At 37.6% G+C, this 18,792-nt stretch overlaps 1 protein-coding gene across 1 annotated transcript; it reads right to left on the bottom strand.

Moving 5' to 3' along the window:
• Nucleotides 1–220: 220 nt before the first annotated feature.
• PGRMC2 (progesterone receptor membrane component 2) lies at nt 221–18,579 on the bottom strand. Its single transcript, XM_004426504.3, has 3 exons — nt 18,147–18,579; nt 3,857–4,012; nt 221–2,371 (listed from the first exon to the last, which is right to left on the bottom strand). Exons 1-3 carry the CDS (start codon nt 18,562–18,564, stop codon nt 2,274–2,276), a joined length of 672 nt encoding a protein of 223 aa, XP_004426561.1. The 5' UTR covers nt 18,565–18,579; the 3' UTR covers nt 221–2,273.
• Nucleotides 18,580–18,792: the final 213 nt, after the last annotated feature.

Here is an 18,792-nt window from a genome sequence, read left to right as displayed (position 1 = left end):
CCCATTCTCTTTTGATTCTGGCTCAGTGGGTGGTAGGTTTGGATTGGGGACCAGGAATTTATATTTTAGTTACCTCAAGTGTTTCTAATAATCAGGTAAGCTAGGGAAATAGTGGCTAAGGGGGCAAACAACAGCGGCACTACCACCACAGCTCCGGCCTTTCACTCAGACCACCCATCAAACTACTGCAGAATGAGGACACTCAACTGAAATTGAGGAATTGTCTACAGAACACTGTTTATTTCAAGTTCAAAACACAAAATTACTCATTTTTCTTAACAGACTGCATAATTTTTACTGCATGAATATTTAGGGTTTCTCTATTCACAAGGGTAGATTTCTTGCTGAACTTCAGGCTCAAATGATTCATACATATATCACTTTACTACAGAGGACATTTACTTTAACAAATTTTAGAAAATATTTTACATAAAAACACACAAAGCATTTACCAACATTCTTCAGTCTTTACAACCAGTCTTCAGCAAAGATTTGGCTGAAGTTCATCATTTTCTACCAAACATTCCAAGACTGAATATAATAGAATCTAGTATTTTACATACTTGAGCTTATTATTGCAATTAAAAGTTCTCCTTTCTTTGATGGCTTGTGCACATATTATACTCATACCGCAGGAGAAGTCTTTTCTTTAACTGGTGACTTGTTAAATAAAATTGTCTTTTTTGGTGTAACTTGTCCCCAACCAAGAACCTAAAATAGTCATGATGAAATCAAATAACTGACACAAATAGGGCTTTTAGTAACCGCTTTTCCAAACTAACAATAGGAGAATTTAATACTATCAGTATAATATCCTTTATTGTTGTGTTCAATAACTACCACCTGGAGTGCTATTACTTCTAGTATAATCAGTTGGCATCAAAATATAAATATGTACATTTTTATATATCAATTCTTACCTGAATAATCTCAGATCTCTTGAGAATGTTCCACAAAGTGGAATTTCTTCCTAAAGTTACAGTGAATGTGGTACAATGTGTACAACTTGGTTAACCAGTGCCTGCTTTTCATTTCCAAGATTTTTTCCTTACCTTGGATCAAATGCACAATCTTGACTACCATATCATAATGCACTGGCTTACAGTTTGTATATAAAGTCCAACTCAAGCTTATTTTGGTATATTGTACATGCTTTATTAAAATGGTACTGGTATTTACAGTATCTGCAGAGTCCCTTCCAAGGTGCTCTCACACACATTCAGACACACCCATACGACATCCATACTACGGCCCCATGCACCCACACCAATGAGATGTGAGGGTCAGACTCCTAAAATTAGGCAGCTGTTGGGGGACAGAGTTGATTTGTTTTTCAATTTTTTTGAAAACAGAAAAGCATGGGAGAATGCATTTGGCCATTACAATGCTAATTAAGTTTGTGTATATCAACATATATGGCAGTAACACTGAATATTCCTTTTACATTCTATATACACAGAATGACATCAAGGTTTTGCGGTCAACAGAATATTCCAACTTCACTCTCAATGCTGCTTGTAGTGACTTCTGAATTCACATAGGGGCTTTCCCGAAAAACAATTCAAGTCTATGTAAGTGAAATAAGGCACAATTAATATTGATTTGATCAAGGTAAAGGGAAGGGATAAAAACTAGTTTCAAATGATCTTACCGTTGGGGAATTAGCTTTGACTTAAATCAACTTGAAATCCCTTCTCCTAATTTCCCAAGATTTCTTAGAAATAAAGGTGTTTTTCTTTTCCCTGACAAAACCCAAAAAGAAAAGTTTGGGAATTCAGATTTCAATGTTTCAGTAGCCTAAACTACTCAAACTGATGTGTACCCCGACCCCTCCTGCCTAGGTCTCCTCCCTCTCTCAATGCTAAAACAAAAACACAGCACATGAAATAGGAATCCTTTGCTGTTTTTTGAGGAGATTTGTACACTTAAGTACAAAGACATATCTGGTTGTCTCTGATTTAAAAAAAAGAAGAAAAATAAAAGAAAAAAGGGAAAAATAACCTGTTGACTTTCCTGCTCTTTAAAAAATCCCTGTCTCCTACTTTTCACGATGATGAAGCCCCACCAGACATTACACACAACTGCAACAAATGAGTGTGGCAGCATAAATAATATCTAGTATTCAAATCTTCATAGTGAGACTCATTTAGCTTGTACAAATTTGTTGAATGTTTTTTGCAGCAGGTGAACCAAACCCAAAGACGCTGGACATTCTGTGAAAGGGAGTAAGAATTGCAGTTCTGAAGGCCCCTGACTTTGGTTGTTTACAAAGTTCAATCCTGTTTATTGTGATCCTTGGTATCTTCTTCATCTGTATATTCTGATGGTTCTTCCCCTGGTTTTAGGAGTCTGCCTACATAATCATATTTTTCTGAAAGATACATCAAAAGATAAATCAGTAGCAATCAAATTTGTTTCATTATTCCATTATACAGCAGGGAAGACATTTGCCTCTTTTAGAATCATATAGAATACACTAAGTTTTTCCTATTGCTCACCTTGGCTGGCCTTTGTACTCATGTAAAGCTTGAACAAAAGAAAACAGGTTAGGGAACTTACAAAGCTTGGGAACTGTGCTTTGCAGGAGAATGTTCCATACTACCAGGTCTTAATCAAGGACACTGCATCATAATCACTTGGAGATCTTTTTAAAAAATATGTGTGTCCAGGATCCATCTTGGAGCTGCCCATTCCAGGCTCTTCGGTTAGGTCTGGGGACATGTACTCTGAAACTGGTCTAACTCTAACGTGCATTGTGAGTCTCAGAATAGTTCTTTAAATCTTAATAGCCCGAAGTACTATAATTAAAGAAACAAGTTGGCAACACAGGGCATTTCCAACAGTTATTTAAGATCTATAAATATATTGGATTTTGTATAGAACTGAGATGAAATAAAATGTAGGGTTAATAGTTTGGTCCAGAGAAGACAACAAACAAGGAAATGGTGACTTTCGTAGGGCTGCGGAAGGGAGAAGAATGCATGAGGTGGAAAATCACATGGTAAGTAGACCCACCAGGAAATAGTCTTGAGAAAATGTGACATATGCTAGTCACAGAAAGAAAGATAAACCAAATGAGGGGACGAAAATTAATTTGTTACTCATTATCCTGTGTTCTTTGAGGTCTCAGTGTGTGGCCCCTGTCCCATTATCATTCTTTCTCCTACCAAACTCTCCTCTTAGATCTCTGTTACATTGCTTGTTTTTATGTTACCAGGTGTTTAATTTAGAACACTGTTATGTCCAAGGTGATACATGTTTAGTTATTTCTTGGTTAGGAATTTGAACCTAGGTAAGTGAATTAACTGACAAACCACGAGTATAAGATAGGAGGACTGCTTCATACAGTAGAATGAGCGCAAGTGCCAAGAAGAACTACACCAAGGGATCCACAGGTCATATAAATAGCTGCCCAGAGTGTAACACAGGTGCTAATAATTGATGTCACAAGGGCATAATAAAGGGGAATGACATTTTTTCTTTATGGTTCAAGGGTAAGATCAATAAAATAATTTCGTAATAAATTATAGTGTCAATATCAGTAATCAATTCAGCTTTAATTATAAGCCTAAATTTAAAAAAAACTATACCTTAATGAACAAGATTGCTAAGACTAAATAAAGGTGTCACAATTTTTGTTAGACTTATAGTTTGTAATAAGTCAATTTTTAAATATGGATTTTATAAATAATAATCACATGTAACAATCATATTGATATTTAGCTATGTTTATCATCAAATAATAACAGTGATGAAAACAGATGATATCCTTAGGCTCTTAAAGAATGTGAAATAGTATACACTTTTTTTGGCTATAAATTTAATAATTCCAAAGAACCCAACAGAATGAAGGTACCTTTAAATTGCATTTCCCATTCTCGAACACTCTCCATTTGTACAGCATTCAGATCTGAGAGGTCATCATATTCATCTTTAAGTGCATCTTTATCCAGGCAAAATGTCGCCAGTCCTCTGGAGGCATCCCTACCAGCAAATATTCCATATGGACCCGCTGCAGGAAAAAAAGAAATTATTTAGATTACCTAACAATATTTTAGAATGTCTCAAAGGAAAAAGTCAAATAAAAAAAACCTCATAATGACTCATATTTGGTACATAGCCTTAATTTCAAAACATGCACAGATATTAATTGGGGAAATCTGAAGAAGTTTCTTGGAAATCTGCCTTTTGACCAAAGTAAAGCTTTTCACTGAAAATTTAAACCTTAAATTTCAATTATTTCAGATATCGCAAAACCTGTACTCCAAGGTGAAGACAGTGAGGTATTAGGGAGAAGAGGAAAATTAAGCAGTTAGGTTTGGAAGCCAGTTTGCTTGAGGGGAAACGATGCTTTGCTGATGGATGTTAATTCATTGGCATCTAAAAATAATCAACAGAGCATCCACTGGATATGTACTATGCAAAGACTCAAGTGAACTGTGGATCTCAAACATTTTTCTTTCTCCTATCCAACGCAGGTTGTAACTCTATGAGAGCAGAGACTATCATCTCTGTACCCCCAGCAACTGGTTCAGTGCCCAGCACATGTAGATGTTCAACAAATCTTCGCTGAATGGTCTGATCAGAAATATGACCCATTTTCAAAATAAATATCACCTGACTACCATAATATACTCATAATTATCCAAATAAACTATGAAAAGTCATTAGAGAAAATAATGTTTTCCATTTGCAGCTTTTGGGAAACAGGAGAAGTGGCTGCAACGAACAGTTCTTCTGATTGACACAAAATGATTAGTATTTTGTCCAAGGAATTAGGAACCACCTTCTCTAGCGGGGATGGCATGATTTATAGGCTGACAGAAGTGAGCCATTCCCAAAGTCTGTCCTTGAGAGCAGCAGCTGTCTTGCTCATCTCTGCATCCTCAATGCCTCGCACAGTGCTTGGCATGAAGTGGGAACAGAATAAATTTCTTCCAAGTGAATGAGCTGTAATTCCAAAAAAGGAGAAACTCTAGATTTTGACCCTTTAGTTTAAATAGATTCACTCATGGTAAGCAAAATCTCCACCCAAATATATAATAAAAAAGACACTTCAATTGTTTAAAACACACACTAATAAACAAAATCTAATCTAACAAAACAACCTAATTTTCTATGTCAAGAAATTGGTTAAATAAATTATAGTACATTAATTTAATGGAATAGTACACAGCTATCAAAAAGAATTAGGTAACTCTATATGTACAGACATAGAAACCAGTTCATGATATACTAACTGAAGAAAGCAATTCAGATGAGTATATAGTATGATTCACTTTGAATTAAAGAAAGAATATACATGTATGCACATTTTACATGTGTTTGTATATGCATGAAAAACACCAGGAAGAATACAGACCAAACACTTAATAGTGGCAACATTTCTGGGGAATGGAGGGGAAAATTTTACTTCATATAATTGGTAAAGTCTGGCTATTTAAAAGATGATTTTCATAATAAAAATCTTTTAAAAGTTAATTCTCTCTTCATCTTAGGCTGCAGAGCAGACCATGTAGATTTTTCTGTTTAAAATATTGTCTTAAGATTATGTGCTAATAAATAAGATTTCCAAAATACATTATTTTCTAATGAGAAGTAAACACGTAGGAAAAACTGGAAATTCCTTGATTTTTAAATGAGCAGAATAATGATTATACCCACATTCATATTTGACAGCATTTAGGAAATTGAAGGTTACGTGTCAAGAAAAGTATCTGTATCTTTGAGAGTAGAATTCAAAACTTTGCTTAAATAGACAAAAATCTAAATATTTATGGACATTAATTTGAATTACAGAAAGCACTGCACCATAAAGTTCATTGGATATGAGAAACTCATTCTCTGAAAAGTTTACTGCATGGAACCAGAGTGGCATTTAGCAATAAATTTTCAAAGTAGTATTATTAGGTATTGATCTACTAACATGAAAATAAAGGTAATACTTCCAGTGAAGTACTGGTTTATTCTGCTTTTCCCATTCTTAAGTATTTCCCACATTGCTACTTAATATTAGGTGACTATCACAATTATCATTTAATGTTTATTAATTTTCCCACTTAATGGATATACCTATAATTTATTTAATCATTCTCCTATTAATATAAACTTAGACTACCATTTTATACTTTTATTTTATTTTATTTATTTATTTTTTTCCATTTTATACTTTCAAATTTGTCTTCTATATAAGAAAACAGGACACAATTTACAATTAGCCAACATTTATAACTTTCAAACTTTTGCTCATTATCTCAACTGACATTCAAAAGGGTATTCCATGTTTAAAAGAAAGAAATTCAATATTGTTTCTATTTACAGAGTAAAATCTAAGTTCATTAAATCAGAGTTAATTATTTTAGAGAAATGTTAACTTTTTTTTTTTGGTGAGGAAGATTAGCCCTGAGCTAACATCTGTTGCCAATCCTCCTCTTTTTGTTGAGGAAGATTGGCCCCGGGCTAACATCTGTGCCCATCTTCCTCTACTTTATATGTGGGACACTGCCACAGCATGGTCTGATAAGCAGTGCGTAGGTCCGCGCCCGGGATCCGAACCTGTGAACCACGGGCCACGGAAGGGGAGCGCGCGAACTTAACTACTACGCCACTGGGCTGGCCCCAAGAAATGTTAACTTTCAAAATTAAGCAAGAATGGTCTCTAGGGAAAAGAAAAGTAGCCTACCTTAAAACAGTTGTATCTTTCTTTTTTTCATAACTCCACATGCTTTGTGGCAACGGCTATGTTCAGGAGATGGAGGCCGTATACATATTGAACTAGTGTGATTTTTTTCTTGAGAAACAACAACAAAATAATCACTATACAGCCTCTTAATGCTGACTGGAGCGATGCTTACAAACTTAAAACAGCAATGAGCAAGGAAAAATAAAACTGATCACGGCTTTAAAAACCTACAAATGTAAAACAATAGTTTCAACTTTTTAAAGGACTTTCTAGTAATCTCACTTTACTCTCTCACAGTCTTGCAAAGTGGAAGGGACAGTTTTTGCCCTCTCCACTTGGCAGATGAACTGGAGCAGAGGCATTCACTGACTTGCCAAAAATTACTGACAGAACTGGGAGGTACTATTTCCACTTTTCTAATACCCCAAACACAGTACACTTTGAGAAAACACACAGAGGACACACAAATCCAAAGATGGAAGGACAACCCTGAAAATTGGAGCATTTCACCAATTACAAAATTTCAGGGGAATGGATATTTTAGAATATCTGTTAAATCAAAATGGAAGAGAATTAACAAAAAAGCTGTAGACACCAACAGCTTTTCTTAGCATTTTCTTATATCTACCTCCCTGGCCCGCAAAAGTCAATCTACTTCACGGTACTTCAGAGTATAAACCATAATGGTAAGAATGAGAGAAGAAAATATGATCATTATAAAAATAGAAAATCCTCCATCTTTGACTATATAAATATATATCAGTGCATTCTCTAGCAAAATTCTCCAGTAATTTCCCTAAGGAGGCCTCAACATTGAACGAATGTAAAAACAAAACTTCACATTGGGCCGGCCCTGTGGCTTGGTGGTTGAGTGCCCGCGCTGCAATGCTGGCGGCCCGGGTTCGGATCCCGGGTGCGCATCGAGGCACCACTTCTCCGTCCATCCTGGGGCCGAGTCCCACATACAGCAACTAGAAGGATGTGCAGCTATGACATGCAACTATCTGCTGGGGCTTTGGGGGGAAAAAAAAAAAAAAAACAAAAAAAAACACAAACAAACAAAAAAAAACTTCACAAAACATGTTCTTTTTTTGGTTTCAGATGGCTGACTTAGTAACAGTGAATTTGAGTCAATAGTTAATAATCCAAGCCTAATTCTAGACAAAATGATGTTTTGTTAACTCTTGAATAGAAAAGAATGATTCAGTGATTAACATATTTCCCCACTCTCTAAACTATATTAAGCTGTCTTCTCCACATGTTTACAATTTCCCTCAGGAAGCATTTAACTTCTGAAAAGGTCTTTCTGGTAACAGTTTTCTGTACTTTTTCCTGTAAGACCATAAAGAACATAACATTAAGATTAAGAACTAGAGTTGGAACTGGATGGGTTGCTCAGAGAAAGGAGGATTTGAGGTCTAATTAAAGTACATTTCTCTGCATTCATAATACAACCAGAAGCATATCTGAGAAGTCAGCAATACCTCCCCATTCGACTACCCCTTTACATAACAAATCTAAATGTTACTGATTCCAATATTTTGATAACTACACTTAGCTATCCATATACTAAAATACCAAAGAGCTACCCAAGGAAAGCATTTTTAAGTGGTATTCGGTTTTTAGGTGTGGTATACTTTACATATATACATGCATGCATAGATAAATAAAGGCTAGCTTATATAAACTTATCAGGTTAACTATTAAGGCTCATCTAGAAATTAACATTTCAGTAATAACTAGGAGAATTATATTCTGTTGCTTTATCAAAGACTAAAATATAATGCTGATACAAAAATGGATTTATAATTTCAAGAAAATTCTTGCTACAAAAAATGAACAGCAACTATTCAGTCAAAGCAGAGTCTCTTAAATGTAGTTATATAACAAATATTCTAAGACATCTGTTTATTTTATTTAATTTTTTGTGAGGAAGATCAGCCCTGTGCTAACATCTGCCAATCCTTCTCTTTTTGCTGAGGAAGACTGGCCCTGGGCTAACATCCGTGCCCATCTTCCTCCACTTTATATGGCACACCGCCACAGCATGGCTTGACAAGCGGCACGCTGGTGCGCACCCGGGATCCGAACCGGTGAACCTTGGGCCGCCACAGCAGAGCATGCGCACTTAACCTCTCAAGCCACCGGGCTGGCCCCTAAGACATCATTTTAAATATAAACCTCACTTCAAAGATATTCTTAAACATACCGAAATGACATTTTACCAGTTAGAATTCTGATTTCATCAGCGCTCTTAAGAGTTAACACAACTTATGGTACAGATTTCTAAAGTTCAAAAGTCAGTAAATCTATTAGTCAGTGTATCCTGAAACTGCTTACTTTAATACAATCAGGTAGAATGGGGTGAGGTACTTTTGAAAAGGCAACATGTGGTCATTGTAAAACAATGTTTTAAAGAATAACTGAACAGAAAATTTCAGGAGGAATAAAATACCTAAAATATGTAACAGATAATTTTGTGATTATTAAGATAATTATGTAGCTACATTAGTATTTATGGAGAAAATTCTAGAATGAATATTTTAGTTATATCCATGGTATAAAAACCACAGCTCTCAGAGACAAACTTTAATTCATTAACGTTTATAAACAGTTTTCTGGCCTGTTTTCACAATAGTCTTTTGTGATTATTAAAGCAAGTTTTAAAAAAATCTAATAATACTTGGTATTGAGTAATTTATTCCAAATGAGATTATAATGGCCTAGGAAAATATGAAGAAATACGTAAAAGTGACTAAATGAAATCCAACTAATAAATATTATTATTTTTTTGTGTGTGTGAGGGAGATCAGCCCTGTGCTAACATCTGCCAATCCTCCTCTTTTTTTTGCTGAGGAAGACTAGCCCTGGGCTAACATCCGTGCCCATCTTCCTCCACTTTATATGGGATGCCGCCACAGCATGGCTCACCAAGCTGTGCGTGGGTGTGTGCCTGGGATCCGAACCGCAAATCCAGGGCCGCCGCAGCGGAGTGCGCACACTTAAACGCTTGCGCCACTGGGCTCGGCCCCTAAATATTATTTTTTTATACAGTCCCAAGACTTTTAGAGAGAAGGCAGCATGGTAAAACTGAAAGTATACCTCTCAAGAAGCCAAGATATCTGGGTTCTAGAGGCTCCTCCCAATGTGTGACATTGGGCAGAGCTTAGAGGCCTTGGTACAAAATGCGGCAAGTATTTTATGTGCCTGAAGTTGGAGGCCAAACTAGATAAATCTCCTGAATACTATAATTCCAAGAGGGACTGAAAACTCAATCCTGCTTCTGAAATTCACTCTAGAAGGCTCTCAGCAATACTGTGAGTTGAGCTCATAGCCTTGGCCCCAGGGCTCATGGAAGACTGAAAAATTAAAACCCCAGGACTTTGCCACATGCGGGAGTGGGGCCTGAGTTTACACAGCCCATGTAGAATGACAATTCTAAGGTGAAAAAACAGCATGGACTTAAATATTTATTGGAACTTAGCAAACAGTAAAGGTAATACTGCAAGTGTTGGGGAAAAAAAGAATTACTCTATAAATGGTGTTGGGATAACTGAACAGCCTTCTGTAAAAACACAAAAACAAAAGTTGGATTCTTATTTCACATCTTAAAATAAATTTCAAATGGAACTGAAAAACTGAAACCATAAAAGTATTAAAAACACCATAAACAAAGTAAAAAGGCAAATAAATGAGGAAAAACACCTGCAGCAAAGGCTGATGCACTTTTTAAAGAACACCTAAAATCAGTAAGAAAAGACCAATATCATGATTGAAAACTGTAGTAAAGAATACATGTGGGCTGGCCTGGTGGCATAGAGGTTAAGTGCACGCACTCTGCTGCAGCGGCCCGGGGTTCACAGGTTCGGATCCCAGGCACGCACCGACGCACTGCTTGTCAAGCCATGCTGTGGCGGCGTCCCATGTAAAGTAGAGGATGATAAGCACGGATGTTAGCCCAGGGCCAATCGTCCTCAGCGAAAAGAGGAGGATTGGCAACAGATGTTAGCTCAGGGCTAATCTTCCTCACCAAAAAAAAAAAAAAAAAAGGAAAAAGAATATATGAACAGACAATTTGTAGGAAAGGAAACATAAATGACTCAAATTTGTAAAGATATTCAACATCACTGAGAAAAAGAGAAATGTAAATTAAAACAATATTGAGATATCATTTTAACTTCTCAGATAAAGACCAAGAAGTTTCATATCACATTTTTGGCAAGGGGATAAGAAAGGGGCATTTTTATAGAAGTGTAAATTGGTCCAACTTCTCTGGAGGGCAATTCAGAAATAAGTACTGAAATTAAAAATGCACATACCCTAAGATTCAGTAATTTTACTCACATATGTAAAATGACATGTACATGAATATTTATAGCAGTACCATGTAGTAACAAGAGATTGGAAACAAATGTTTATTAAGAGTGGACTGTTAAATTATGATATATTCATATAATAGAATATTATGCATATATTCAAAAGAATAAATAAGATGGCTTTCCTTATACTGATATGAAAGGCTCTCAAGATATTAAAATATTGTTAAAGGTTTGCATACTATGCTACAATTAGCATGTGGGGAAAAGTACATATCCACATGCTTGCATTTGCAGAGAATAGCTCTGAACAATACTCACTAGTTCCTCACCTCCAGACAGGGGAACATGGTGGCCAGGTTGTGGGAAGACTTATTTTTCACTACATATCCTTCTTATTTTCTGCCTTGAGAATGTGTTACCTAATAAAACAGCAGTTTGTTTTTTTTAACTTCCATGAGGCCCTATTTTGAAACATACCCCAAACCACTCTACAGAAAACTTCCTCAACCCAGGGCTCATGGAACATCACAAAAATACCCCAAGAAACAAAAAGACAGTAACTGCTGAAGTGTGCAATAAAAATTATAAACTACATGAAGAAACAAACCACCATGGAGGAGTGAGCACATACAACAGATATGAGAACTGGCAGCCTAAGAATAAGATAACAGAAGCAGGTTAAAGAACTATAGTATGTTTACTTAAAATTATTAAGAAATTAAGAGATGGAACATAAGGAAAGATTAAGAGACATGAAGGATAGAATGAAAGCGAATGTGTATCTATTAAGAGTTCCAGAGGAAGGAATAAAGAGAATGGAGGAGACAATACTGGAAGAGATAACAGGTTCAAATTTTCTTAAATAAAGTAAAAACACATCCTCAGATTTTAGTAGGGTCTGGTATGTGTTAAAAAAAAAAAAATCAAATCCCCACCTGGACAAATCCTAGCGAAAGAGCAGAACTCTAAAGAAAAAGGGAAAAAAAGTCTCAACTAAACCAAAAGGAAAAAACAGATGAATCAATGGAATGACAAGTAAACCAAAAGCAGATTTAAAAAGAAGTAGAAGACAGTGGCATACAACTACTGAAGATTTCAGGTAAAACAAGTCAAGTTATAATTTCATATCCTAAACCTATACTATTATTCTTGAGTGAGGGCAGATACAGACAGAATTTTTTTTTTCTACCGATGAAAAAACTATAGGACATACCTCACTGAAATGAAAATTAAACCCTGAACCAAGGAATGAGATGCAAGAAATGATGGCGAATAAAGAAAATGGTAACTATGTTGGTAAATTTAAATGAGGACTCATTATTTAAAAAAAGGTAACAATTTAACCAGTTTGGAGGTGGAGTTTGAAAAAATATAGTGCAACTAAAAGTCTAATAGCAATAACATAGAGAATAGGATGGGGGAGGATTGGAGTGAAAGCTTTCTAACCAGGGCCACAACACACGGCTGTGTACTACACAACTCCAGGGGACACCATCCATATTTGTATACATGGTAGTTTTGTATATTTAATAAGAAGTATTCTGTCAAACGGCAGTAAAGTGTCTTAGAGACAGTTTTTTCTAATTCACATAAAAATGTTTGGCTAACATTCTTGTATTGTTCAGGATCGTGTCCACAGCAAAAACTTAAGGAAATCAGTTTGGCTAACATTCTTATATTGTTCAGAATAGTGATCATAGCAAAAACTTAAGGAAATCACCAGAAGAACAGAAACAGAATGCATCCAAATCAGTAGGGGAGAAAAAGTAGGAGGAACTAAAAAAATCAATCTAAGAAGGAAAAAAGGGGAAAGAAAAGTATGACAAAGAGAAATTACTATGTAAGATGGTAGAAATAAATCTAAATATACTATAATGACAAAATATATAAACTGATTAAGCTGTTGAAAGACATAGTGTTGGTATTAGATTAAATGAAAAAATCCAGCTATGTTTTTTTATAAGGAAAAAAATAAAACATAACACAGATTGGTTGAAAGTAAAAGGATGGACAAAGAAACACTGAGGTAACAGTAATCAAATGAAGGCTGAAGTCAAATCTGAAAATCAGTAAAGGTGATAAGGATGTTTCTTTCTCTGCCGAATAACATAATATGATCAGTTCTAGATCTAGCACTAGAGGGCTTCAAAATATTCTCACATCCAATCTTTGTATGGCTGGCTCCTTCAGGTTTCTGCTTAGGTATCAACCTCCTTTTCTTGACAAACTAAATAAAGTACCTTTCTTAACCACCTAATCTAAATAAAGTCCTTTGTTATGCATCCTATTCATTTCTTTCATAGCATATTTAATTACAGATTATAATTATGTATTGAATGCTTGTTTATTGTCTGTTTTCCTCAATAGACCATAAATTCCATGAGGTTAGGGATGCATTGGTTTGGAGACTCAGTTAACTCTCATTTCTCACATCTTACTTAAGCAACACGGTAATGAAATCCAGGCAATTCCTTCTTAGTATTTAAAAATGGAGTGGAAATCCTATATTAAACATCGTGAGACAGGATGCAGGTTCTAAGAGTACAGTGATTATTCAGTGATGTCTATCACAGGTACACAGGGAAGGAGTGGTCTATGTCACAGATGGTTCAAAGAACTACTAAAAGAACTTGAATGAACGGGGCCGGCCCAGTGGCGTAGCAGTTTAGTTCACTGGCTCGGCTTCAGCAGCCCAGGGTTTGCCAGTTTGGATCCTGGGTGTGGACCTATGCACCACTCATCAAGCCATGCTGAGGCAGTGTCCCACACAGAGCAACTAGAAGGATGTACAACATGACATACAACTATCTCCTGGGGCTTTGGGGAGAAAAAAGGAAAAAAGGAGGAAGATTGGCAACAGATGTTAGCTCAGGGGCAATATTCCTCAAAAAAAAAAAACCAAGAACTTGAATGGCTACCTCCAGATGCTACTAACTCTACTCCGTTCTTCCAGCTTGAGTAACGTCATCCGGTCTCACACATGCTGCTTTAAGCTACTCTTTTATACTCTGCGTTAATATTTAACACAAGTACAATTCCCTCAAAGATTAAAAACAACGGAATAATGTTGAACTCAGAGGAGCCAACCAAGTAGGTATTGTAGAAATAACTAGTCTAAATTTGGGCAGAGTATCAAAATTCATCAAAAAACTTAGCTGATCCTTTTATCTTACTGGTAAGTAACGGATGTGTATGGACATTACCCCAAACAACATACCCAGTTGGCTTCAAATCAAGAAGCTGGGATGAGAGCTGGGTAGTCAATAGGACATCCAAGAAAGAATTGGTCAGATTGGGCCCAGTCTATATGTTGCAACTCTTGCTACAACTGCAATTTTGTAAACTATAAATAGTTAACATATTGAAAATAAAGTTAAAAAAGGAGGAAAAATACTTGAAAGGTACATATGCTCCTTTCTCCAGCCTGCTAAATATTAGGCATCTCATGGGGTACTTCTTATGTATGACTTTTCTTTCCAGTGGAATTTAAAATATAATTTGGAAAAAATACAGCTTTGGTATATGTCAAAGAGTACTCTACATGAAATAAGGGGGAAGCAATATATCTAAATTTCAGAAACGTGGGATAAACTATTAGAAACGTCAATTGTATAATTTCTTGCCATTCTAAAGAATAAATAAAAACACTGTTCTAGTAGAGTTCTACTGCGGGACTATTAAATTATTTAAAATCATACTATCTGTTCAAGACTTCCTTATCTATTACGACTCTGGAAACATGTGAAATTATATTATGTAGTGAATACAACGGGAAGGAAAGGTCTTTGAAGCCAGTTAGACTGGGTTTGATTTCTAGTTTTGCCACTTATTAGATATGTGACTTTGGGCAAAACTTGAGCTTAGTTTCCACATTTGTAAAATGGGAACATTACTTATTTCCTAGAGCTTTTTGGAAATTAAATGAGATAAGCTCAATAAATGGAGTTTCCTCCTCCTTCTATCCTGACCTCTAGAATCAATGCTGTTGAACAGAAGTCTTTGGGAAGATGGAAATACTCTATAAAGTGCACTATTTAATATGGGACCATGTGGCTACTGAGCACTTGAAATGTGGCTAGTGTGACTGAGGAACTCAATTTTAATTATTTGTAATTAATTTAAATTTAAAAAGCCACATGAGGCTTGTGGCTACCATACTGGACAGCACAACACAAAGCCATGAAAGTATATTTCTTCGAGGCTTTAAATCCTTATGGGAACCAGGGGAGGGTATTAAAAAACAACAGTAAGATTCTCTACAAGTTTATCCCAGATGCAGTTTACCTGAAATAGCATAGAGATAGGCTTGGTAGTCAAATATATCTGGATATGAATGCCATGTCTATGTTACCCAAGCCAATTTACCCCAAATACCTAAACCTCAGACTCCCCATCTGAAGGACAGGAACACTTACGAATCTCACCAAGGCACTGCAGAGATGACAAATTAATGGATCTGATGTAGTAGGGGCTTAACAAGTCTAGTTTCCTTTCTCCTCCCATATTCATTGTGTCTTACATGACCACTTGCCTCACATGCTGGTCAACTGCCTGAACTGTTACTAAATTTAATATTAACAAATATAGTTAATGCCAATTGTTTGCCAACATGTGTTTACTCCACTAAATTAAACTGTCAATATTTAATTTTTTAAGAATCTGAACTCTAAAAATTGATGACTAAAAAGAAAAATATCTTCAACATAGAAAAAAACCTCACAAAAGAAATCTTTAACTCTAAAACCATTATTGTGAAGTGTGAGTAGATATTGGCTAGGCATAGAAACTAGGTTTTCTGGCTCCCTTAGCTCATTCTTTCAAGCTACTATGATTCTCAGATAAGGATTACTGCTTCTGAATTATTCTGCTACAAAACTGCTTTATTGGCTTGAGGATGAAAACAAAAATTAAAACCAAAACTAAACTTAAATCTGTTTCATAGCCAGAAATTTGGCTTGAAGACTTTTGGAAGTGCTACATCTTCTATTAATGATGATTAACATATTCCAAGCCCATAGATAATCTAGCTACCTTTAAGGTTCCTTTCAGTAATAAAATATTCCAGATATCTCTATTAGGTTGTTGATCAATAAATACCTAGGATAAAATAATTGAATATCACTCAGGCTGTTCATCAAATTGGTGGACGCTAACCTAAAACTGACTTCTCTGCTGTTATCTGAAGAGCCTCCTCACTGCCCAAGCCACAGAAAGGCTATCTACATTACACGCATAACTCTTATCTTAATTTTTAATTTCTGTTGCAGAACATTTGCCACTGGAGGATGCCAAACTGGGTCTATAACTGTCTCTCCTGGCTATTTTCAGATAGTGGCAAGGCACAATGTGTAAGGACTAATATGCTTGTTTGCACTAATGTTTCCTTCACTGTCAGTTTAGATAGGGCCTACAAAGGCAGATCTTTTAGTTGGGTAAGCTCTGTATTAAAACTCTAAAATCTGTACACAATTTCTAATCACTGAACACACATTTTAGCACTAATGGGGGAAAAAACTTTGGGTACAAAATACTGTGTAAATCCTTGACTTAAAAAAAATTATTTGGTCTGTTTAAATACTGTACTTTGGCCCTATTCTCTTGCCCCACATGCTGTTAAGTAAACAAAAAAAGCGTTAACCATTTCAGCTGACATAAGTAGGTAGACATCTGGTTTTCATATTTATATAACCAGAAACAAATACTTTACAAGCTATCTATGACTGGCTTGGACTGAATGTCGATATATGCACAAAAATACAAGCAACTAAGAAATAAATAATTCAACACGTAAAATCTCCAATTTCTTATCTCTATTCCAATTAACAAACAACAAACCAAGGCACTTCTAAAATCATTTCCAGCCACCATGCCCTGAAATCAGAAGTATATATTTGCAAGTGTCAATAAACCTCATGTACTATAGATTAAATAAAGGAGAAAATCAACTTGTTTTTAGATTGTCAACCCCCTTGACTTTAAGGCTTGGACGTACTCTTTCGAATAACAGGTCACTCTAGGTCTCTAATTTTATTATTTATTTTTTATTGTAGTCACTTTTTTTTTAAGCTTAGCATTATTACACAACCAGGATGTACAATATTGCTCAATTTTGTGGTATCCCAACAGGTTCCATGACTTTGAACTGAAGTTTATGAACATAATCTGAAATACATGCTACAACTACATTGTAAAAGAAGGGTTTCTAAACGATCCACCCTACATACACAGTTCTCTGAAAGCAAAGTCCTAAAAACCTTTAACTTGCAGGACTGGTGCATGGGGGTATGAATTTATAGCTCTTTTAAGTTTTTTCTCCTCAGTGAAAACACAAGAAGTCATTATCAACGTGTATTTGAATTTGAATACTTGCCTTCCTACTACCAAAAAAAAAAAAAGAAAAAGAAACCAAACAGGCACGCCTGCTGGGTATATGAGCTCCACCCCCAAAACTCAAGGCGAATACCCTTCCCAGACTTTATTAAGATCGCATTCTGGTCTGTCCTCATCCCACATACACTGTTAATCTTGGAAAGCATCTCCATACCAAAACTGGTTTGAGAAAGAGGAAAAAAAAAAAAAAAAGAGTCTGAGGTGTTGCTCATATGCCCGGACTTCACAGACTAGGGGGTTGGGACTTGGAACTACGTGTACCTAAACGTGGCCTTATGGGGAGCCGCAGAGGGAAAAGGGAGATCAGTGGCAAAAAAGAGGAAAGAAAGGAAAGCTGTGAATTACAGGGCCTGAAACTTCAGGTCTCTACTTTAGAAACCTCCTCTCCCTCCTGTCCCAGGAATCAGAAAGCTCCGGAAAGGTTGAGTGCCAGCATGACTGGCGACAACTAAAAGGATTTTGAGAAATTCGGCACAAGGAAAGGCTGCAGGGAGCAATCGGATGGGAGAATGATGAAAGCTGAGAGCTGGTTCCCGGGGCGACACTGGGAACCCCGACGTCGGGGGAAAAGCTGGAGGTCCCGCGGCTGGGGGTGTGTGCGGCGCGGGCCGTCCCAGGTGCGGCAGCCAAGGCGCGGGGGTCCAGACGTCGAGAGGCTCGGCAAACTAACCCGCTGCCCACGGGCCTCCCCATCAGAAGCGGGTCGCGCTTGAGCTGCAGGGGGTCCTCCCCCTCCCCTTCCAACTCCTCCTCACCCGGGCCGTAGAACTTGCTGCCTTTGGTCACGTCGAAGACTTTCCCATTGACCGCGAGCAGGATGCGCGGGGTGCGGGACCCGTCGTACTGGCGCAGCTGCTCCAAGCTGAAGTCCCGCTTCTTCATGCGAGGCAGAGAGGCGGCAGGGCTCTCCTCTCCCGCCCCGGCGCCGGCGCCCAGACCCCGCCGCCCCCAGCGCACCCACAGCCGGTAGGCCCCCAGCAGCACCAGCGCCACCAGCGCCACGTTCAGCAGCATCTCCCCGCCCCCCGTCAGAAGCGCCAACGCTGCTGCCGCCCAGCCGCCCCCTTCTGCTGCCGCTCCCGCGCTGCCCGGGCTCTCGCTGCTGCCGTCGCTGCTGCTCTCGCTGCCACTCCCCAGGGTGCCTAGCTTCACGTCCCCATCACCCGCCGCCATCACTGCCCGCCAGCGCCTTCCTCCTCCTCCCCGCCCCCTGCCCTCCCCAGCCCCGGGCCGGCCCCGCCTATCTGGGGCCGCCCAGCCAATAAAGTGAGGGGAAGGGGCGGGGTCAGGCTGGCTCCCGATTGGGTGTTGACGAGGTAACGTTGTCTTGGGTCTCTCTCCCTCCCCCTCCCTTCTTTTGCTGGCCGCGCTCGCGTGCGACGCCCCGCCCACCTCGCCCCA

This window comes from Ceratotherium simum, chromosome 12, assembly GCF_057802395.1.
Source record: "Ceratotherium simum simum isolate JZ-2026a chromosome 12, ASM5780239v1, whole genome shotgun sequence".
NCBI classification, from domain to species: domain Eukaryota; kingdom Metazoa; phylum Chordata; class Mammalia; order Perissodactyla; family Rhinocerotidae; genus Ceratotherium; species Ceratotherium simum.
This window is presented reverse-complemented; position numbering and strand designations above follow the sequence as displayed.

What these genes read in the sequence shown, in the direction of transcription:
- PGRMC2 (XM_004426504.3), bottom strand. Translation starts at nt 18,564, where the DNA reads ATGGCGGCGGGTGATGGGGACGTGAAGCTAGGCACCCTGGGGAGTGGC. An exon ending in CAGCAAGTTCTACGGCCCGG is followed by an intron (nt 4,013 to 18,146) that starts GTGAGGAGGAGT and finishes TTTTTCCTGCAG; the next exon opens with CGGGTCCATATGGAATATTT. An exon ending in ATGGGAAATGCAATTTAAAG is followed by an intron (nt 2,372 to 3,856) that starts GTACCTTCATTC and finishes TGTATCTTTCAG; the next exon opens with AAAAATATGATTATGTAGGC.